The sequence below is a fragment of the Cygnus olor genome, chromosome 5, assembly GCF_009769625.2.
Source record: "Cygnus olor isolate bCygOlo1 chromosome 5, bCygOlo1.pri.v2, whole genome shotgun sequence".
NCBI classification, from domain to species: domain Eukaryota; kingdom Metazoa; phylum Chordata; class Aves; order Anseriformes; family Anatidae; genus Cygnus; species Cygnus olor.
In genome coordinates this window covers 18,626,878-18,650,139 of record NC_049173.1, presented here as the reverse complement: position 1 = coordinate 18,650,139, position 23,262 = coordinate 18,626,878, and the positions used below count along the sequence as shown (strand labels likewise).

The 23,262-nt window shown below is 40.7% G+C and overlaps 1 protein-coding gene across 4 annotated transcripts in view; it reads right to left on the bottom strand.

Annotated features, from left to right (window-relative positions):
* Window positions 1-23,193, bottom strand: part of PTPN21 (protein tyrosine phosphatase non-receptor type 21) — a 46,458-nt gene extending 23,265 nt beyond the window's left edge. The window contains exons 1-7 of one of the 4 annotated variants that reach the window (XM_040559875.1): window positions 22,361-22,634; window positions 18,599-18,853; window positions 15,010-15,382; window positions 6,063-6,232; window positions 3,848-3,945; window positions 1,121-1,188; window positions 585-655 (exon numbers count right to left, since the gene is read on the bottom strand). In XM_040559875.1, the coding sequence (XP_040415809.1) occupies window positions 585-655; window positions 1,121-1,188; window positions 3,848-3,945; window positions 6,063-6,232; window positions 15,010-15,189 (587 nt within the window). In that variant the 5' untranslated portion in view covers window positions 15,190-15,382; window positions 18,599-18,853; window positions 22,361-22,634. Of the gene's footprint in view, window positions 1-584; window positions 656-1,120; window positions 1,189-3,847; window positions 3,946-6,062; window positions 6,233-15,009; window positions 15,383-18,598; window positions 19,164-22,360 lie in introns of those variants that run through there. The other 3 variants (XM_040559878.1, XM_040559874.1, XM_040559876.1) reach the window with 3 other exon arrangements.
* Window positions 23,194-23,262: the final 69 nt, after the last annotated feature.

Here is a 23,262-nt window from a genome sequence, read left to right as displayed (position 1 = left end):
ATTTAATGCGGTTGCCAAAACATTTCAGAGATAAAGGGATTTGAAATTCTCAAACCTCTGTTTTAAAATAATACCAAAAAAAAAACCCACATCAGTATTATTAACATAGTCACAAACACTTTTGACTGATAAATTGACAAGAGAGAATTTAACTTTCCTTTGTCTTGGACCATTGAATTTAGATGCCTTTTACTTAGACCATAAGCATTCTGGCATGGTGACTGTCTCTACACTTCTGTTGCTCAAAGTACCTGCCAGCATTGTTCACTGAGAAACCTCCTCACTGGGGTCAGCAACTTCATGTTGAAAACAAATTTCAGAAACATTATACTGGTTAAGTCACAAAATTTACTTCTGTCCCATATTTTTAATTTTCAAGCAAAATCTTCTCCTTCATTTTAGCAGTTGTTAGTTCTGTTGTCTTTTCACTTTCATTCAGCAAAAATTTGTATTTTAACACAACTGTATCAGTGCAAAGCTCATTTAAATGAGAGGTGAAATTAGTTCAACTGCCTCCTGAGATACCCAACTTACTGAGCAATCATATTAAAAAATTAAGCAATAAAGAGTTCTGGAAACGTTACCTGTATTTCTGATGTAGCAAGGCAACTTTCTGTGTCGCTTCTTCCAATATTTTTTCTTCTTGTAGCCAACCCTTAATGTAAGATAGCATTTATAGAATGAACTACAAAATGTTCTATGAAATAAAGAAACTAGAGCCATTTTACACAGAGAAAGCAACCCTTCACTCTAATTTTGGAGCTTAGATGCTGGATATTAACACAAAGCCAAAAAGTGCAAACAGTTTTGAAGTGGTTTTACTCACTTTCCTGTCTCTATTCCAACCTTCTTTTCAGTATAATATACAATAAAACTGAAAAGATCCTGCAACATCTTTGCTTCTGTACAATATACTATATCACATCTCACTCCAGCCTCAGAGAAAACTTCTTCTGAATTTGACTATCTTGGGAGCAGTAAACTAGATGGATCACAGCATCTTTAATAATGATTTGTATATATCAATCTGGTATTGGGCTTCAGTACATAGGAGGGCTCTTCATAACACAGTGTATGTGTGTTCAGTAATGCCAAAAAAGAATTTAAAGAAAGTACTTACCACTGGAAACAAAGCAAATCTTTGAAGAAACTCCTGAGATTCATACTGATCATAGTCTCCAAAATCAGCTAGGAAAAAAAAAAGTATTGGATTCACACATTTGTAACGAAATAATTCAATACCCAATTAATTGCAGAAGGATCTCCAAGTAGCAAATCCCATCCTATTGAATTATGATCTGAAAGTAAAGCAATGGAAGACACTAACCAGTAATGTTTATGAAGAGGAAAAGTAAAAATATACTCCATCTTTTTACCAGAAAAATTGATGAGACTCCTCATGGATATGAAAGGAGAAGAAATGATAAAATGAATACTGCTGCTCCAAGTTCCTTAGTTCCTTGGGTTTTTATTTGGTTGTTTTTTAATCACAGAACAGTTGAGGTTGGAAAGGGCCTCTGGAGACTACTCTCCTCCCCTGCCCAAGCAAGTCAGCTCCAGCAGACTGTCTCAGGGCCTTCTCCAGTCAGAGTTTGAATACAGAGGATGGAGACTACACAGCTTCTCTGGGCAACCTGTTCCCTTGTCTCACCTCTCTCACAGCACAAAACATCATGTTTAGATGAAATTCCCTGTATTTCAATTTGTGCCCATTGCCTCTTATCCTGTCCCTGAGTACCACTGAAAAGAGTCTGGCTCCATCTCCCTTACTCCCTCCTGTCTGATACTTGATTATAGACAACTGCACTCGCAGCACAGAGCTGACAAGCTGTTCTCACCACTGGGTCCTGAGTGGCTGGAGCACCCTGGACACTACAGTTTCTGCTCACCAGCCTTGAACAGCTCCCTGCACAAAGACATGCAGGAAGTGGGACATAGAAGCTTTAACTTTCCTGATTCAAAGGTATGCTCAGAAAGGACGTACTAAAAGCGTTGATTTTATGTCACGCCAAAGGACATTCCAAAGAATTTTTGTTACGTTTCCAAGAAAAAAGGAGCCAACATTTCAAAGAAAGTAGTTTAAATCAGAAAAGTTATGCACAGTCTCAAAAGAGGAACTGTTCTAAGGAATAACAGTCTGCAGGGAACAGTTTTTCCAAACCATATAAACATAATTTCCAAGTACACGGATCTTATTTACATTATCACAGATTCTCACCTATAATGGTATAACTATAGTGACACTTAGGAATCTAATTTTTATTATGCATTAATGATTACTATGCAAGTTATTCATGATTAAAGGGGAGAACTTGTGACACACTAGACCAACTAAGCACTTGAGATAAAGCAATGCTTAGAAGCAGCCTATTGTAATTATTTCAAACAAATCATTCTTGAAATCAGTTCACTCAAAAGAGCAAACAACTGCTTCTGTTAGTTCATTAGCTAAAATTAACTGACCTACCTTGTATAAGCTACGTCAGTCATCGGAGTGCATTAATTTAGAACCTGCACTTTTTCTAAGTTGTTTTTTTCATCACATTATCAACACATGCAGTTCTCTACCCAAGACTGAAAGAGGAATGTGTAAGCTAAAAGGATAAATATTTTCCATCTGGAAAGAGGATTATATCGAAAGATTTCTGTAAACAACTTACTGAGCAGAGAGACATTTACACTGTCCAAAGATATGAAAATAATGAAGTAAGATTTTGCCAGTTGAAGACTATTAAATCCTGGCGTGGATTAAACAGATTCACTGTTATATAAACAAGGCACTAACATTATTAATCCTACTCTGCTGGTAACTGTATTCTCAGAAAAACATCCTCACAATCTTTAACATGACACTACCAAAACACATAATTAATGCAAAACAACACAACACAACAACAAAAAACCACCACTAAGTTGCATGTACTGGCAGTGACTAAGTCTTCCTCAATTTTGGCAGTTTTACAATTGCTGCTAGATGTACTGGAGTGGCATCCACATCACGTCCGCTGGAGTGAAGCAATATACAAACACAACAAAGCTGTTGCCATTAAAACCTGTTAACATGAGAGATTTAAGATTGAACAAGCAGGTTAGCAGGGAACACCAGACATGATCAGAACTCACAGACTGAGGACTGCTGATTTTTTTATGTACTTTATCCCCTTTGACCCTAATGAGGAAACGTAGCCATTTTCATGGAGGTATCAGAGAAAGGGATCTTCAGGAAAGATTTGAACATAGGAATTGTTAACAGCCTTGTGTACTAACTTGAAATAATCTTTGGTGTTGGGATACTTGGGACAAGAAGTGGAGATACTAGCACTACTCTACATTCAGATTTGCGTATTTATTAAAATATATCCCTTTCTCTTGTGACAATGTCAGAATAAAGAGTCTTCAGTAACACAGATGAAAGCTCTGCTGGTATTAGCAGACATGTAGAGCCCTTGCTTCCAAAGGAATTCAGATGTCCAGGTTAAACCCAACTCCTGAAAATACCCGTCAGATACCTAGGTACACTTCCGAGGGCTGTGCAGAAATACCAGCAAGTGCTGGGCCACTGATCCCACTGTCCCCCTCCCCAGCCCATGCTTTGGGTGATGAAGTTCTAAGGAGCAAACCTTTCTTACCCTACTGAATGGAACTGCTGCTGTGTTTGTAAGGCTGCCGACTGAAAACAAAAATGTGCTTCATAGAAATGGAACGTATACTGGAAGCAACTACTTCTTGCATTTTTATTACAGCAAGGAAAGGGCTCTATAAGCAATAAACAGAAAGCGTGCAATAGAAAATACACCACCACATTTCCAAAGTAACACTAGCTAATTGGCATAATTGCCTTACTTACCTTGAACAGCTAAACCAGCCAAATGTATTGCTTGTTCTAGTGTGCAAGGAATGTTACCCTCCAAGATATCTTTCTTTAATTGCAAATAATACTGATACCTACATGGAAAAAAAAGAAAAAAAGAAAAAGCTAACATCAGCTTTTTAATTTCAAGAGACTACAGATTAACATGCCTTCATTTCCAGGTCCTCTCTGCATTCACTAGTCTGTGCGGAGGACTGTCTTCCTCATCATTCAGACCCAGTATTTTATGGTCTTTATCAACTTTTCCCTTCACTTACCTGCTGCAGAATCCAATCCTGCTCTGTCTTAACTCAAAGAATGTCCATAATTTCTGTCTACTAGCATAACCTCAAAATTGTTTATTTTTGTCTTCCCTCCTTAATATCCTTACCATCTCTTCTTTACAATGTCCAGTGCACTGCTGCTGCATTTCTGCATTCCCTTCCAATAAATCAAATATGCACATCCCTTCCATCACAATAGTTACTTCCATTTCTGCATTACAACTCCTGGGTACTCACTTGCGAGGCACCACACTTTTTTTTCCTTTAATCTGACCTTTTCCTGGGTCATCTCTTGAACATGCAAGCACTACTAGGTGTACCATTTGTCCACAGCCTGAACCACTATTTTCTTTAATTCTTCTGGCCCTTTCGGCCAACCATGGTGCACCCTATCTGAGCCAATATACGTTACCCCCAAACACCCCAAGACTCTCAAATGCCAGTATAGCCACACAGACTTGGCCAAGAAGGACATTTGTCTTCTGTAAGTCTAGTTTCAAAAGCTTCTTAACTTCTTCATATTGTATGTTAACTGTTGCGAAGGAAAGCTTTAACACTGAGAACACAGAAGCACTTGCCACTCACATGCCAAAAGACAGATCTCTTCCTTCACTAAACTGTTAAATTCTGTGACGTTTTATAAATATTGTTTAGATGACTTTTCCTGGCTCCTACTTCAAAAAAGCACTATGCCACATGACACCAGATAATATCCTTATATAAAACACACAAAAATAGCTGGAACCAAACCCAAGCCTTAAAAAAAAAAAAAAAAAAAAGGAAAAAGTCACAGCACAACGAGGCACTTGGGAAAAGAAATCTTCACCAGGCAAAATATAGAACATAGGCTCTTTCCATAGGACAGCTATTGAAAGCACACATACAGACGAAGGATCTTGACACTACCTGACAAAACGGCAAATACTATATCTTTTGTTTGTGATGCTCCTCTTCCTGGTACACACTAAACATACCATTTGCTTAAAGATGCTCAATTTCATTTATATTGAAAAGGCCTGGAAAAAATCCTCCAACACACAGATTTCTCTGAAACTAATCCAGACTCTCACTATTGTAAATTAAAGCAAGTGCCATCCTGTAGGACATGAGTGCAAGGCTGCCATGTAAACTCTTGCAAACACACTGCAAAATTGCTGTTAAAGCTCCAGCATAATCACCACGTTCTTTGAATAAGTGCCAGAGAAGAATAATAAAAGGTTTTTCAGGCAATGTTTGTAATCTAGTTACTGGTTTAATACTCACCTGTCTGTTAAAAATAATAATGAAATCAGAACAAGTAGAGACTTTAAGACACCAGGCATCCATGTATGGGCCCATAGGACTACTTGGCTAGTACACATGCTCAGCTTGACACTTCCTCTGCAGTTAGCACCATTGGTGGGATGTTCTCCAGATTCACAGTACAAATGTTTACATGATAGCAAAGCTAATATCCATCTTTGTTGCCCAGTGAAAGTCAAAAAGGATAAATTCAGGCTTAGCCAGAAGTTTGCCAATACAGTTGGTAAGTACCAGAAAGTACTGAGAGCAAAATAGGGAAAAAGATCTGCATGTCCTTTCCACGGGTTGGACTTCTCCCAAAGCAATCTATTGCTCTTCAAAACAAAGTAAGAGACTGACATGAAGGGACTAAAACAGTTAAAAATCTGACCATGCCGAGTATTCCTATTATCAGGAACAGGTTTGAATAGATTCCTAAGACCACTGAAAAGTTCATTCTTTGCTTAGTTTATAACGTATTGTAAATATTCAAAAGGGAAATAAATATACAATTGGAACATAAATTCTGCCTAAAGTAATAATTTCCGTATCTAGAAAGGTTGGGGAGGGGAAGCAGACAATTTGTACATGAACTATACATTTTAGAATGCTGAAAACAAAATTACAGGCATGTGTAAGAAGTTTACCTGGTAATCTCCTGCTGAAGCTGAGAGACGGTAGGCACGTAGAACACTACTCCAAAATACACAGTGGGCTCCAAGGCATATTTGTCCAGCTGCTTTTTCAGAGGTTTGTCCAAATCTACCCATCTGCGCTGGTTCTGCTTGTTGTAATACCACAAACTGAAATACGTAATCTGAAAGAGAGGCATTTCAGTGATGAAACAAAGCTAAATCGATAAATGTGTTAGATAAAATACATTGCTACCTAGAAATAAAAACTTGAAAACACTAAAGCTGTAGGTTATTGAAAACTTAGAGAACCGGGGAGACATTTAATATCAAAACCAGGTGTCACTTCCAGATAAACAATCCATGTATGCACAGGCCCATCCCTAAAATACTACCAAAACTGGTCTTTCGTTTGCAAGCAGTCCCTGCCCCAGCTGGGGCAGCTCACAGATGTTAGCAGTAAGCATTCACGTGTAACGGGGAAATTGAGGGAAGCGAGGAAGACAAACAGAATAAACACACAGGACTGGGAAGAGCAGAGTAAGGCTTGTCTGACGAACCAGATGCTGAAGGACAAAAGGGCACAGGACAAGTGGTCAGTCAAAGACAAGCTCATTAAAGCACACGTATGGCTATGGTTCATCCCACCGAGCAAGAAAATGAGCAGCTAAAGCAGCAATCTACCTTGCTTGAACAGACAACTCTTGCCCACACAAAGACATGGACACAAATTGAAGCATGAGCTGGAACAGACTGCCCCGAGCAGCTGAGGGACGTCCTTCCCTGGGATGTGAGCAGGCAACTTCCTGAGCACCACAATCTACCTTTGATTAGACAACACAATCTGCTTTGAAAGGGAGTTGGACCAGACTATTTAAGAGATTTTTGTTTTCTCAGTGCTTAAAAAACTGAATTAAAATGATCATTGCAGTCTAATTGGAGAATCAATATGAAGAAGATAAAAAAAAATGCTAGAATGAAGGCTCCTGCGTAACCTTAGTTGAGATTCCTTCTGCAAGTTGTAAGACAGCTCTGGTCCCACTTGACAAATACACAGGCCGTAATACAAGCATTGAGTTAAGTTAGAACTGTTCATAGAAGAGTGGCAGTTTTTCAGTCCAGTGAAAGATGCCTGGACCAAAGGTAGTTTGATAGACAGGAAACAGCTTCATGGTTAGGAAAGTTTAAAAACCTCCACAGAGCAGCAGATTCCATTCCCATGTCAGAAACAGTTCTCTTGTAAAGCAGATTCCTTAAGATCCCTTAAGATGTTAAAATTGTAACAGCAGTGCCACAGAAACTCCACTGCAGAAAGGAATGCTTGTAAAAAAGGTGTATTTCTCTTTCATTACAAGACTTCTCACACTGCAGACACACACAGGAGCCAAAGTGAGGCTGTAATTCTGATGCCGTGTAACCCCCGAGTGCTAAGGATGTAATTTAAACACAAAGCAAGAGGGTCAGTGAACAAGAGGACCACCAATAAAACCAGCTAAAGCTGAACCATCCACCACGAGCTGCTGGACCTCCCTGGCTACAAAGAGGTGAAAAAAAACAAGCCCACTGCATGGGCCCGGTCAGCAGGTAACTGAGTGCCAGACCCAAAACCTCGACCGCAGCCTCCGGGTGTGAGCAGAAGCCGAGCAGACACCGAAGCCAAACAGCAACAGGACCTACAGAAGTACGCCATCAAAGCTGAACGATTTCTATAAAAGCTACCAGGTAAACACTTCTGGAAACCAGCTAAACATTTCTAAGCAACCCTCGGAGTAAGTTTCAGCTGCAGCCCTGGTGTATTTAAGCCTCAAAGAAACACCGAGTTGTAACAGAAAGGAAAAGAGAGAATGAGCACAAAGGCTGATAACAGCACTGCTGTTTCATACTCTCCAGATTAAGATACTCCTGCTTCTACAACCTCAAGTTTAAACTTATCTTTAAGCCATGACGATCGCTTGTGCTGGTCCATTTCTGTAAAATACTGACCTTACCTACACGCAGAACTGAGTTGTCACTGGCACCGGACTAAGGAAAATGTTTCCGCATTTTAAAATCATACTCTGGAATCCAGCATATCTTTAAACAAGATTTTTCTGTCATGGTATTTTCCCTTAGAAACTCCTCCAGTTTGGATTATCAAAAATAAATAAAATACAATCCAAGGTAAACACCGCGGCCCAAAACCCGTCCTATGACTTGTACGCAAACCTTTCATTTGACTTCAAGGGCAGACCTTGATCCTGTAAATTTGCAGAAGAACTCAGGCACCCTGGAATACTTGCACTGATTAAAATAGAATCCATTTTTATTCATTGCTAAAACATTTTATTAGTAGTAGCACAGGACAACACCCAATTCTAGAAAAGAATGTAATGACACAATTCCTAAAATATGTTAAGCTGTTAAGATTAACACTATTTCGAGGTTCATTTATTTTAGCGACTTATTCATCACCCAACCCCTTTGAAGAAAGTCAAATATAAATAAAAGGGACTTACCATTTCTGCTGTTGCTTTCTACCTAGCTGCCTTCTGCCACTACAGACAGCAACGTTAAGCCTTTTTGTATAATATTTCAGGAGTTACCAAGAACACAAAACTGAGAGAAGCCCGACATGGTGGCACAGCGGGCAGGGCCGCGGGTTGGTGGTGGGGGACAGGTGCCCCCATGGGCTACGAGCAGCTCCATCAGCCACGCTGCCACACAACGGCACCGCTGCAGGAGACCATTCGGTTTTTCTGCTCCACGTCTGAGGGGAGCCCGAGAAATGGGGACGATGAGTCTCAAGAAGAGGCTAGGGTAAAATCTTACTGTTATCTCCTGTGGCCAGATCGTGGGGTAGAGGGGAGGCAGAGCCAGGCTCTTCTGGGGAAGGGTTTCCAGCGAGGGGCACTGCAGTGGTGGGATGCAGCGGGCACAAGGTGCAGTGTGGGACATCCCCATCAGATCAGGGAAGAAATTTCACAATGAGATAGCCGAGCACTCCAAGAGGTAGCCCAAAGACATGTCCGATCTCCATCCTCAGAGAACTCAAACTCGCCCCGAGCCACCCAGTCCAAGCTGGCCCCTCTGTGAGCAGAGGGTGGGACATGCAGCCCTCCGAGGTGCCTCCTGACCCGAGCCTTTACGGGATTCTGTCAGTACAGAACCAGTGCGGAGAAAGGAACAACCTACTGAACACGTCTTGCACGTAAATAACGTATTTCTTTAGAATTGTATGTTATCCTTCAGCAACACTTAAAAAAAAAGAGCTTTAGATCTTTGTATTCTCACGTTTCCACATCAGTATTGAGCACGCTTTGTTACTGCTCAACCATTTTATAATTTGAAATGGAATCAGTGACAGAGCCCTTCTTCCCTGCACCGACAGCCTGGTATTAGTTAGCTATAATTAGCTGCTGTATTTCATTTTATTTTCCTTAAAATGGACCGGTCTCATCCCTAACATAATTCCACTCCATTTGGCTGTAATCTAAACATCATTTATACCTATCAGTTATTCTCTTCAGCACCTTCGCAAAGCTTTAATAAAGAATCTCAGCATCTATTTTGGTCACAACTTACAATATCTAGAAAAGAAATCTGAATGACAAATGCGTATGTCAGATATCAAGTGTGGAATAATCTCACTTCAACTTAACAGCACCTGTTATCACCCCCAGATCTGATTGTGCCTCCGGCTTGCAGCAGCACAACGCATCAGGAAAAGTTATATTCTCTAGGATTTTGAGATAAAACTACTACTGCCATCTTTTACACAATTATTCTCTATAGATCGTCACATTAAGAAAAAAAAATACTTTTTTTAGGTGTTTTTCCTTCTTTACATGGGTACAAACAAATAAAACAAGCCCTAAGACTTTCCTGAAGAGAATGCTGAAAACACTGTCTCATTACTGAACATAAGCACTGCAGCCAGAGTTAAAAATCCCAGTTAGCCCACGGACTCCACTGCGTCTCGCTTTATCGTATGCTTAGATACAAAACAGCCCCTGCCATCAGAATATCGCAGTTTAAATGAACAGCTTTCAGAAGAGCTGGGTAATAATCTTGTACTGTGCACCACGGCCAGATGCCAAGTGAGAGCTTTACTCTATGTCCAGCGTTAAGACCTACAGGAGACAAAAGGCCCCGAAAAATCTCCAGAAACTTTCCTCTTATCACAGCAGACAACCCCCTCCATAAATCTTCCCAATCCTTAGTGGAGAAAGATTTTGGAGCAGCCTGCACTGGCCAGCGCACAAGATCCAAGACTTCTTGGAAGCAGTGGAAAAAGAAACCTCCAAGTCTTGCCACGTACCTGCCACCGAACGGAAAGTCGCACCCCTTACATACCTGCTCACTGGCCTCGTTAAAAAAAAAAAAAACACACAATAAACTCTTTTTCCCATCTTGAAGCTACCTACTTCAGGGCACTTTGGCTTATCCTATCTTTGTTGTCCTGACAGGATTTTCAACTGGAGCTGCCCGTAGGGAGGATTCAGCGGGTAGCTAGGAGAACGCAGGGAGAAGTCCACCTGAAGCCTTTGCTCTCTCACACAGCAAACCTCTTCTCCAGCACAGCCTGCCCCAGCCCTCGCAACGACTGCTCCAAACCGTATAGGAGTAGTCAGGAGAAAATCACAAATGCTATTTAAACAAAGCAGCTGCAAATTACAGCTTAAATCAATATTGCAGGGATAAGAAATAAAGAAAAAAAATCATTTTGATTTGAAAAAATCATCATTGATTTTTTAAAATCAATACTTTGCAAGGTAATCTGCCATTCTAATTTACTCAAATTAAAACACTGCAAAAGTCACAACACAATGCGTTTTTACCCCCTTTAAATATCTTGAATAAACGGATTTCCTCTGACAGGCAAGGCAGATTTTACTCATCAGTATGTTAGACAAAAATAAATTGGCTAATCTACAAGCTAAAGAGCAATACCTACCTAGCGCATACAAGACATTATATCCCATTAAGACACATTTTCATCTCTTGCAGAAACAGGCCAGCTTTCAATCAACATGGTCCGAAAAGTTAGAAACGTACTTTTTTTCTGTAAATCATGTTACTTTTTTCCACCTCTGAGAAGGATGGACTCACATACCTGCTGTTGACTCACACCTCATCCAGCATTGATGTTAAAGCAAGTATCACATTCACATGCACTGGATTCTGAAATCCTGATTGCTTTACAAGTGGGAAAAGCAAAAGTTCAAAGTAGTCTAAAAATACTAAACAATAAACTAACATGCCTGCTTCAGAAATAACAAAAACCTTTACTATCAAAATTAGTATAAAACTATACTGCTAATCACAGGGATTCAGACAGGGAAAAAACACATATAAGTGGTTTATGCAAATTATGACCCCACTTTATTAAAAAAGCTACAGAAGTCAGGGGTAACATTTCCTAATTGCCACTAAGGTTTTCATGGAAAAAAAAAATAATTTTGTGGTGCTCAGAGTAATAAGCTAGACTGAACATAAATGTTATACCTTAATGCATGGGTTTTTTCCTTCAGAAAAAGGAAGAACTAAAGTAATTGGACTGAAGGCAAGTGCTGGTTTTTTAGCAATCTGACTGCTCATCCTTCTTTGCCCCTAAATTATGGTTCAGCACATTTAAAATTAATGTTTTAGATAGAGTCAATTTTGTTTTTCAAGTAATTTGTTTTTTATATTAATGAGATTACACACTGAAGGCTTGTGTTTTATATGCATTCCTCCATGATCATTTCTCTTCCTTTCCTAACGTTCCTAAGCAAAATTTCATTCCGAGAGGCAGCCATTAACAGTTCAACGATCAGCCCTTCTTGTTTTATTTCTCTAAGCACTAGCCAAAATTTTGTCAGCCTTAGATACAAGGCATAAACATTATTACGTCAGTGACCCCTCCGTCACTACTTGGCCCAACTTTTACTTGCCAGTCAATATGCTTACTAATACATACGCATGCAAGAGTGTTTATGGCTGCATTTGGTTTTATTTTGAAAACACTGTTTACCTAAGTAAACACACATTTAATAAACCACCACACTGAATTAAAGGTATTTTTATGTGTTTTCTCCAAACAAGAGCTGATACTTTGGACTTCAGAGCAAAGTGTTACAGAACACTGAAGCACTGTTTCAGAACTTCCAAGTTATTCGGAGTCTGGATAACCTTGATTCAGTCTTTGCCATTCATGTCCAAAACAAACACAGCGATTTGCATAGACACCACGCATACTTCACAAAGAAGTTCCCTATCTTCTTTTTATATCATTAATTCTTGTACTGGTGTACTCTCTACCACACATCTGCACTTAAGTCAGGTTCTGCTTCCACGCACTAGCAGAATTTGCCCCTTTATTCTGGTATAGAAGTGTTATTAGAAAACAGAATTAAAAGAAGATCCAGCAAGAGAGGTGAATCAGTTGTAACATCTCCTGCCAAATATCTATAGATGCCTACCTGTATTAACGTTTAAAAAACATTTTTATATTTTCAAGTATCTGATTTGTATACTCATGCCCTAAATGCAACATGTGCAGTGTTATATGTACTTTTCAAGTTGGTTAACAATCAGAGCTCTCAGCACTTTTTCAAAACTTGCAATTCCAGAATGGTTTTCTGCAACAAATACACAGCTTTTTGTATAAATCGAGTTTGGTTGTGGTCCTCTCACAGGACAAAGGACAGGCTGTACTACAAAGGGTCAGTAACTTATGTTCCCTCACCCTCTGTCTTCTTTCCCCAGTTCCTCAGTTTGAGAGGGCTGGATTACATACCCATTGCTGATGAGTCACATTCTGGGAATACCAGATACTCTTCTTAGTTAATGCACTCACTTCACTTTTTTGTAAAGCTTGCCATTCAGTAACAAAACTGACAACATGCTTAGACTTTCTGAACTTGGAAATCAAGAAGTATTAATTGGAAAACGGAAAGAAAAAAGTGTTTAGCTACACACAGCATAATTTGAAGACTACTATTTAAAATAAAGTGAGATCTGTTAAAACAAGTATCTTGAAAGGTGGCACAGCACTAAGAATAAGCCATTCAATTCACCACCTAAACTCAGTGACTACAGACTACACCACAGAGAAAGAGACTTCTGTAAATTTTACCATTCAATGTCTAAATAGGTACAGACTCCACTCATACCTCCTGCAATAAACTGCTCTGAGGGTGCATGGGAACTGCAGAGCCCATATACAGTAATCTGAAAGCGATGCCTTGATTTTCTTAACTGAGTTAAATCTCAGTGCTTAAATGAACAGTCATATTCTCTTGTTTACCACTTTCAAGTCACATGTTAAAAGGTGCGTAGTGCATTAACAATATAGAGCATTTTATAGAAAGTTCTTTGTATTTCACAGCATCGATAATACTGTTTTTGCAGTTAGAAGCAAATGCTAAGCAATTTTTTCTTCCTGAAAACTTCGTGCTAAGCAAGTGGTCAGAAATGCTCCCGGTATCTGCTTGGCAAATCCGACTAAAGGCAAAACAACATTTCTTGAATGCAAGCTATGGAAAGTAATTTATATCCCTACTTTCCATTCCCTTTTATTGCAACACATTTTCCTGCCAAAATAATCCACGCAAGAATGCATGACCAAAAGAATCTGCTCAGAGTTCAGTAGTGTAGTGTCAACTCCCTTAGTCTGATATATGACCCTTAATTGAGAGAATTGCCAGCCCTTTTTGTTTTTTTTAAATCAGATTTTAGGAGTAGCTCCAGAGAAAGAGATAATGAAGAACTGTTGAAAAAAGCATGCGTCTCCAATGCTTTGTAAATAGTTCAGTAAAAGCTGGCAGTCATTGTTCAGGAAGACAAAGCCTTCGCATTTTGCAAACCAAATATAGTCAAGGTCTTTACCTTCTGTTGACTTACCAGCAACATCCAAAAATCGATAGATAAAATTGACATACTCCATTCAAACACAACTACCGAATTCTAGATACACGATACCCGATGTGTTCTAAGTAAATGCTAAGGCTATAAGAGTAGTTAGATTTTTCTTTTTCTAGAAAGAGCAAGAAAACAAAAGTGAAGTCACGCTGCCCTACAGAACTTTTCCCCAATAATTGTACAATTAAAGAATATTTGGACAATCTAGAAGAAAGCATACTGGAACTGAGAACATACACAGTAAACAAACAGAGATGAATGGATTCACACCTTTTTCATTTATTTATTATTCTCCAAACGGGAAAAAAAAATCTGAAAACAACTGACTGTACAGAGCATTTCCTACCAAGGAATTCTACAGTAATGCATGCTGTGTACAGTAATAAATGCTTGCAGAATAATCACTGTATGTGTGGGAGAAGAGTAAATTTCAGTTGCAAAAGCATCCTTCAAAATACCTAGCAAGAAATTGGAGGGGGGGAAGCTGTTATACAGATACATACAGATACAGATGGTGCAGACCACGTTTCTCCATGGGGACAGACATCAATAAATGATTATATGCTTGCTCAAAGGCACAGCCTGCAAACGAGTTTACGGTAGGTATGTGAACAAACAACACAAGTAGTTTGTCACTGGTACACACTTCACATTTGTGCTTCAGGTTCTATTCACAGTACTAATCCGTCAGAAATATATGCACACAAATAGCAGTCTCTTTCATATCCTAATCTAAAAGTTGCTTAGGCAGAAATTAGGTGCTGATATTTTTTTAAATGACATTTTCAGCATTGTCACATTGAAAAACAACCACAACTGTGGCTTTGTTTATCTTTCTAAGCTGTTCACTGCCACTTCTCACATGTTGTTCCCTTGGGACCTACTCTAGCTCTGTAACATAAGTTTTGCAACTGTTCTGGACCAATCCATGTCCCTCTCAAGACCAGAATGTGAAGAAACAAGGGGTACAAGGAATAGCTGTTCCAGTAAACAAACTGATTGCCCCAAATGGTAAGGATTCACCACACAGGTCATCTAACACCAGAGACAAAGGTATACCTTAACTTGACAGTTCTCTTACCTCCCGCAATTCAAGCCTCTGAGCCACTGCTTCGAGACTTTCCTGGCCCGTGCTTTCCACAGATAGCGTGAACTCCACAAATTCATTGTTGAGCAGCTGGATCCGAGCCACCAAGCAACTCTTGCTGGATACTGTGTAACGTCGAGTTCGTTTCAATTTTAACCCAAAAGGTAGAGGCATCTTCTTCTTCCACACCGATGGTTAGAGATAAAAAGCTACCACCACCACGGACTTGAGAGAGGAAAAGTAGCGATCTCCTCTCAAAAAGTAAGGAGCTGTAAAGTCTCCAAAAATCAACCAGCAGCAGCAGTATCCATTAAAGACGAGCAAGTTTTCCACCAGGATAAAAGTAGAGGGGGCATCCACTGGAATCCTAGTAAGGAGCAAAGGAGAAAGAAAACATACGTGAATCAGAAAAAAATTTGACTGAGAGTGGAATGGAAACAAAGGAAAACAACATGTATATATGTTTTTTAAATCTAAATAGTCAGTCTACTTCTCCAAAATGCGGAGCTGTTATGTATTCAAATAATCAAATAAACACCAGAGTTTCTGGTTTTTCCACAGACTACAGCAGTCTTTGGCAAGTTTTGTTTTGTTTTGAACTTGCAAGTAAATAATGAGTGTCGATTAAATGCGGATTAAATGCCTTAAAATAGGAAGTATTTCTAAGCGGAATTGATATTTAAATGAAAGACCTCTAGAAAGTCCAAGTTGCCAAAGGTACTTGTAATGCTGAAGAAAAAAACAGCAGCCCAGCATTATTTTCCAACGAGCATGCAACCTCAGCCCCTATCTGTTGGATTAAGCACAAAACCAAGCCCCATAAATGATTACAGAGAAAAAAAAAAAAAGAGAGAGAGAGAGAAGAAAGGCAGGAAGAAAGGTATTAAACCTCACACCTTAGCCATTTCCTACCAGACAATTAAAATCCAATTCCTCTAATTTTCCCTGAATTACAGCTAGTTGAACCATTACTGCTTATGCTAAACTGCTGTACCACGTTTGAGGTTACGGTTTGCCTCACCAACAGAGTACGCCAACTCTGAAAACAATTTATTTTCTAGTTTTTCCCTTAAAAAAACAAACAGGCAACGCACTTCTTCCAAGTGGAAAGGTTCCCCACCTTTTGCAAACACCCTCACACCTGCTCTCTCGTCAGCTCCGCGCTGTGCACGGACCTCGCCTTTCCCCTCTCTCAAGCGTTTACTTTTCACTCGCACCCCCGATTAAGAAACACGTCGCTCTTACAGGTTTACACACCACGTGCACAGGAAAAACACGGGCTAAAAAAAGCTTTTTCCTCAGAAGTAGGCACGTTCAGGGCGGCTGCCGCGGCCCGGCTGGGCGCTGGAGCTGCCACCGCACCGCGCCAAGGCGCTCCAGCCAGGCGGGGGGAGCCACGGCCGCCTTGGGGCGGGGGGGGGGGACGACGACGGGGAATGCTCCCACAGCGACGAGCCCCGGGGCTCGGGGCGATGGCCCCCTCGGGAAGATGGCCCACCCGGCCCCGGCCACCGGGACCGAGAGGCTTTCAGCCCCAGCAGCCTTGCCCGGTGCCGGGCTGAGGGCGCCCCCGCCGCGCATTGCCAGGGCTCCGTGGCGTGAGGGCCGCCTCTGGTGGCAGCGCCGCCTCGGAGGTAAAAGCCGTTGTAATTGGAAAAAAAAACACAAAACAAAACGCTTTTTTTTTTTTTTTTCAGGCTGGTATGTTCGTAACGCATTTTAAAAGGCGTAGTTTGATTTCTGAGGACTTTTCTCAGGTAAGGATAACGTTAATACAACCATTTGTTTGGCATGGGGGGTTCGCTAATCTTCCTAGCACACCTGGTTTTAAACTCAAAGGTATAAACAGGTAGATAGTCCCACAACGTTTGCATATTTATGTGCATACCTAGAAATTTAATGCTATTCAACACAACCGCAGACTCTCTGGGTTGAAACTTTCTTTCCAGACCCCATCCTCCCTTCTTTTAAGCACCACGGCCAAGAGGAAGGCGCTGGAGGAGGAGGCAGCATGGCATTTGTCCTCGGTGACACCTTTGCAGCTCTACTTCAAAGGATGACCAGAAGCAGACTTCATGACCATGCTTCTAACAATCTGGAGGCACTTTTACCACTGCACACAGTCCCTAACCTCAACAGATACTATCTAAAATCTTAATTACAACTGATTGAATGATGAAAAAAGAAATAATCCAAACACCACCGGATTTATTTTTTAGGTGAGGCTACAGAACACATAACAACTGACAGCAACAAGTTTCCCTGAAAAAATTAGGGATACACAAGGCTCCTCACTTGATTACTTGCTCTGCACGTTGATCCCCCAAATCCAGCCCCCAAGAGCAGCATGTGGGGAATGCTCCACAGACAGAAGCTTTTAGTTTCCTGCCCACTGCCAGCAGAATCTCGCACTGGGTTTATTCCTGGCAGTGAAACTTTTGGCTGACTGACCTTAGCTCACTTCCCCAGGGCCCATTTTCCAATACATTCTGTGCACAATTACGCACATTTTCTATGGTGCTACAGCGATGTGCAAAATCGACTTATTCATCTTTTTGAAGGCTGCAGTCACAAGTGCAGTGCTGTTTTAACCTCAATTTTACGTACTGAACATAAAAGACTTTGAAACTCTTATATCCCTATCAGGCCCTTAGAAAAGTACTCTGAGACCATGGAAAAAATATCAGGAAGCAGTGGCTGACCTGACAGGTGAAATTCACAAGCCACCTAAACACTGACTTTAGGCAATCCGAGACTTTCAGTTATTTCTCTGTGCATACAGGTAGCAATGCAAGCATAGGGAGAAAGTTTAGATCAGAATTTTCAGAACATGCCAAGCATGCTCGGCAATGCTAGGTGCTCTTGTACTTGCGTTCTGTAATATTTTAAGTTAGGATACATCTGCATTGTTATAAAGCTACTTTAGCAAACAGGAACTACAGTCTGCCAGAAGTTGCAAGCCCAGTTGACTCTAAAATAACAAGCCTTTTTTTAGCAAGCCTCGAATTTTCATGCAACAAGTAAAAATGTCTTTCATGGCCAAACTGTACATTTATATTTCAACACAAACATAGTAGTTTTAAAAATGTTATATTAGAATTTCAGCAACATGCTCATGACTGAAGCACAATTACTGAGCGCTGTGGTATCTTTCCCCTTTACCTACATCTCCCACTTCCCATTTTCCCCTCAATAATTGGCATTTTACTCTACAAGAATTTTCAAACAGCCTGCATGAATGACAGTATGTGAAATAAAACTGCAACATATGATGATAAAATAGGGTTCCTATTATTTCAAACGCTCAAAATACGTATATTTAGTTCAGAGATATTTGAGGAGCCAAAAAAAAATCAGAATACTCCACCCTCCCCTTGTTTTACCAGTTAATCTTTGACATGACTTTTGGACTTAAAGAGCAGCAATAAGTGCAGCAGATCTCAAACTTCCCCTGCCTCCAGAAGCACAGAGCTCTACAGCCTTCACTTTCCCAAAAGTAAACGCTTGAAACTCCTCAATCTTACAGTACACAGCACAGAAGATCGCCCGCTATGTTTTACTGTGCCTGCTCTTTTCCCATTACCTTTTGCTGCGATCCAAAGACACCGAGTCTCCTTTCACATACGTGTAGCTGCAGAAAAACCAGAGCGCTCTGAGACTTTTTCTTGCGGAGCCATCTCATCTGTATTCCTTGGGGACTGACTTACTGTGTTCCTCTCGTACAAAACAGCTGCTATCTCGGCTAACCCACCTTCTTCTCAGATCACTCATAGTGAAAACATTCCTCACTTCCTGTCTCAAAAAACTTGCTCTGGATATCATTCCACTGGGTAAAGAGCTGGGGGTGGAAGAAAATATTGTAACAAAATAAACCTGTGCCAGCCAGCGCCTCGGACAGCCTCTTTCACGCAATGCTGTGCTGCGGGAGCACAAAATCGCGTTCTCTGGAATATTTTCAAATCGCCTGTCTCTGTGTGCCTGTGTGTGTGTGCATTTAATTTCTTTTCCTGGAGGCGTTCCCCTCGCTCTATCCATGCGGAAGGATACGCTGAAAGAATTAAAGCGAAGGCCCGTATGCTTGCAGCCCATTACCTCAGAGAGTTGGAATGCCTGGCAGGGAGAATGTCAGCAATGAACAGCTGCTTCGCTGGCTACAGGGGCATTACAGAAATAGGGGTTACAACAAATAGCAGGCAATCCTTGCTTTTTTAATCATATGATCATTTATTTTAAGCCTTTCCAATTAAGGCAAATGTCTTCCAAAAAAAATCCATTGGTCTTTTGTTGTTGTTGTTGTTGTTGTTGTTTTTTTTTTTTTTTTTTACACAGCTTGGAAATATTTTCAGGGTTTAATCCACATGTGCCATACTAAGTGACCTATGCATATACATTTATGTCTGCAGCTAAAAACAGAAGTCCTTGCAAAGTTTCAGCTGTTTGCAATATACACAGCAAGAATATGCGGACTAAAAGGCTAATCTCTCAGCCCTTGCTCAGACACAAAAACTCCCAAAGGCACTAGTAGAAATTATTAATAACTGCCTTATCAAGCATTAAGTGCATATTAATTCAGTAATATTTATAGTGTTTAACAAATGGAATCATCATGTAGGGGGCTGTACCCTGGTCCTACAAATCTATGTGGACCTGAAAATAAATCAGCAATTGTATGCCATCTAGAATTTTAAGGTTCTTCACTTTGTGTGAGCCAGGCAAAAGTATATACAAACTTGAAACAGGTGAGGGATGAGGAAAAAGATAAAACGAGTATGTGAATGCTGATTCACGACTGTAAAACTTAGAAAGTATTTTGGTAATGTAAAGCGAACAAACATGCTACTCTCTGAGCAAGTCTAACTTGCAGATCTACTATGCAAACTATGTTAGTACTATGTTACTTGGGAGGACACTAATCTGAGCTGAAATATGTAGGCAATTTTGTACTATGATGAATTCTTTCGAGTTATTTCTCTTAGACACAGCAGTTTTCTCTTAGAGATGACTCTGATCAGGGAAATAGCTCTTTTTCCTCCCATATACAAACCATAGTTACAATGAACAGTCCAAGCCAAAAAAAGAACTCATTCAGAGGAATCTTATATTGAGTAAAAGAAACTAACTTTGAGCTAAACTAAATGGATACCCTTTTCTAAAGTTATCCACTACAGGCCAGAAATGTAGCTACTTGCCTGAGAAAACTGGCCAGTACAATGCATAACAAATTCAAGCCATGAAAATTCAGTGTAACAGAGGTGACTCCTATTTCTAAACAATTCACACTGGAAACAATGTCTCAATGCTCTTATCTGTTCCATTTCCTATTCTAAATCTTGATCACACCCATTTCCTGCCTGATTCTCTGCCTGGAAGTTACATTTATTAGAGTTTTCTAACTTGGCATAGTTACTTCTTGCTGTATTTTCTCTTTTGCATTTACGTTGAAGACACACCATCTTAAAGACAGGTAGGATATTGCCAATATGTTCCTCTAGAGCTTACATTTTCTACTTCTGAAGCTCATCAAAACTTTATTCCTGAGCTCCATGTTTAAATTCTGCTTTCTGTAACCCCAATTTGTATCCTAACTTTGTGTTTTTCTGTACTTTCTCCATTTTGCCCTTTCTGTCTCATGTTTTGCCCCATCAACTCTCTATTACCTGCTTTGCTCCACCTTTTGAGACAAATGTGTCCATGAAAACACGATGATCTTTTATAGAGACACATCAATGAGACAGAGCCTGACTGTCTCAGGGCACTATACTGTGCTTCTGCTTCTCCCTTTCAATCCCTCATCAACTTCCACGACGTGCATGGCTAGAAACACTCACATTCTTTGCTGTACTCATTTCTTTGCTCTCTTGTTGAACCTATGGGAGAAAGAGACTAATGCCCTACAGACGAATATTGCAGCCCTTCTTCTAAAAGGAGATGGAAAAGTTTCTGCCGACTGGATTGAGTAACACCTGCCCATAGTGGAACAGGGATAATCCCAGTTTGATCTTATTGACATCTTCCCTTTTGGACAGTTCTGATTTTTTTTCCATTCTGGTTCGAAGCCGTGATTGCAGTTGAGCATATCAGTCAACAGGGTGAAGGTTGATGCAAATATTCACCTTGGTCTGATTCTGGGAACTTTGCCCTAACTAAAAAGAAAGAGAGAAACTTGGAAGTAAGCCCAATAGGAAGCAGCATCAGCCACTCTCTAGGCAGAAAAGTGGTATGCATGTATATTTTCCTCAGCCTAGTGGAGAATTATCCATTTGTGATAAAAATACAAGATAGTCCAGAAACAGTTCCCAGGAGCTAAACTATTCCCAAGGGCTATTCCCAGGATGCTAAAACAATGAAGAATTCACGTAGAAAAATATCTTAATTTACTCACTAGCCATGCAAAACAGTGACTTCATTAACTGAAAAGACAGAATACGTCTGAGTCTACATGTGATTCTTAAAGCTATTCTCTAAACAAATTCACTTTATCACTTCTGTGTTTTGGCTCTGTGAAACTTCCCTGTTTTTCATCATTCCTTTTATTATTTGTAAAAAACTGAAGGGAGAGCTGAGCCTTGATACGTCATTACATGCTTCTTGAAGGTAAAAAGAAACAAGGTGGAACGAATAGAAGGTTCTAGAAAAATAAGCATGCAACAAGTCTAATGCATGCTTGAAGCCTGAAATTTCATGCTTGCAAGGTTTATTTTTACATATAAGGCACTGTAAAATGTTCTACCAAATAACTAATTAATAAAAGTGGACAGTTTTCCTACACATTTTACAGTGCTGAACTTGAAGCAGTGAGCTTCTGTTATTAGTCAGAAAAGATGCTTTTTTTGAACATTTTTGTGAATGTATAAATAAATCTATTAATTAGTTGATGAATATATTTAATTCATATTTATGTTGTTCAGTAATTTTCCATTCCAATAATAAAGTAATGCAACATATTCGAAATCTTAACAGAGCAAAATGTATCTGTTAAAGGTTAAAATGGAATGTCATAATTAGGCTATTCTGTTACTCGTTGTATCTCACTGTAATACCAGTGTGTTTTAAGTATGGTCAGGCAAACAGCTCAGATCATTAGCATTAATTAGTATAGGGTGCCTCTGTATTATGCTTGGTTTGTATTGGGAGCAGTGATGCAGAAAGAGATTAATACAGTTGTTGCCACAGGGTAAAATAAGCTCCAAGCATTCGTACTGTTTTAAAAGACCCTGTATATGTGCATGCTGGGCTTTCTGTATTGATGCTGCCCACTAAATCAGCGCTCCTGGATGAAGTGAAGCTGCAACACTGGTGCAGGAGATAAAGGATGTGACTTGAGCATGACTTCTTTTCTACTTACTGTGACCTGCCATGTAGGGTTTCCTCTGCATAGCTCCTCCTTCCTCAGCAAGTGATCCGTGGAAAGAAGACTAGGAGATGATGAAGCCTCTTTGTGTTTAAGACAGAAACTTTACCTTTGTCAGTGAAGCTGTGAAGAACAGCATGTTATTTTAAGGCTTCTTATTGATCATTACATTACATACACATTCTTATTGATCATTAGAATCATAAAGGTTGGAAAAGACCTCCAAGATCATCTCGTCCAACCATCGCCCTACCACCAATGTCACCCAGTAAACCATGTCCCTAAGCACCAGGTCCAACTTTTCCTTGGACACCCCCAGGGACGGTGACTCCACCACCTCCCTGGGCAACCTGTCCCAATGCCTCACTGCTCTTTCTGAGAAGAAATGTCTCCTCATTTCCAACCTAAACCTCCCCTGCTGCAACTTGAGGCCATTCCCTCTAGTCCTATCACTAGATATCTGTGAGAAGAGGCTGACCCTCAGCTCCCCACACCTTCCTTTCAGGTAGCTGTAGACAGCAATAAGGTCTCCCCTGAGCCTCTTCTCCAGACTAAACAACCCCAGTTCCCTCAGCCGCTCCCCACAGGACTTGTGCGCTAGGCCCTTCACCAGCTTCGTAGCCCTTCTCTGGACACGCTCCAGGGCCTCTTGTGGTGAGGGGCCCAGAGCTGACCCCAGTACACTACAAAGCAGGAGGCGGGTGCAGGCCTCCCTCGGGCACTGGCAGAGGAAGGGGACAAGGACGGGCGGGAGGTGAGCGGGGCCCGCTGCGGGGCGTCCGAGCGAGCTGGGGCAGCTCCGGCCCGTGGCTCTGCGCAGCCCGGGGCTCGCCGCCCTCTCGGGGCCGGCTGCGGGGCCGGGCCGGGCCGGGCGAGGGGAGGTGGCGCGGAGGCCG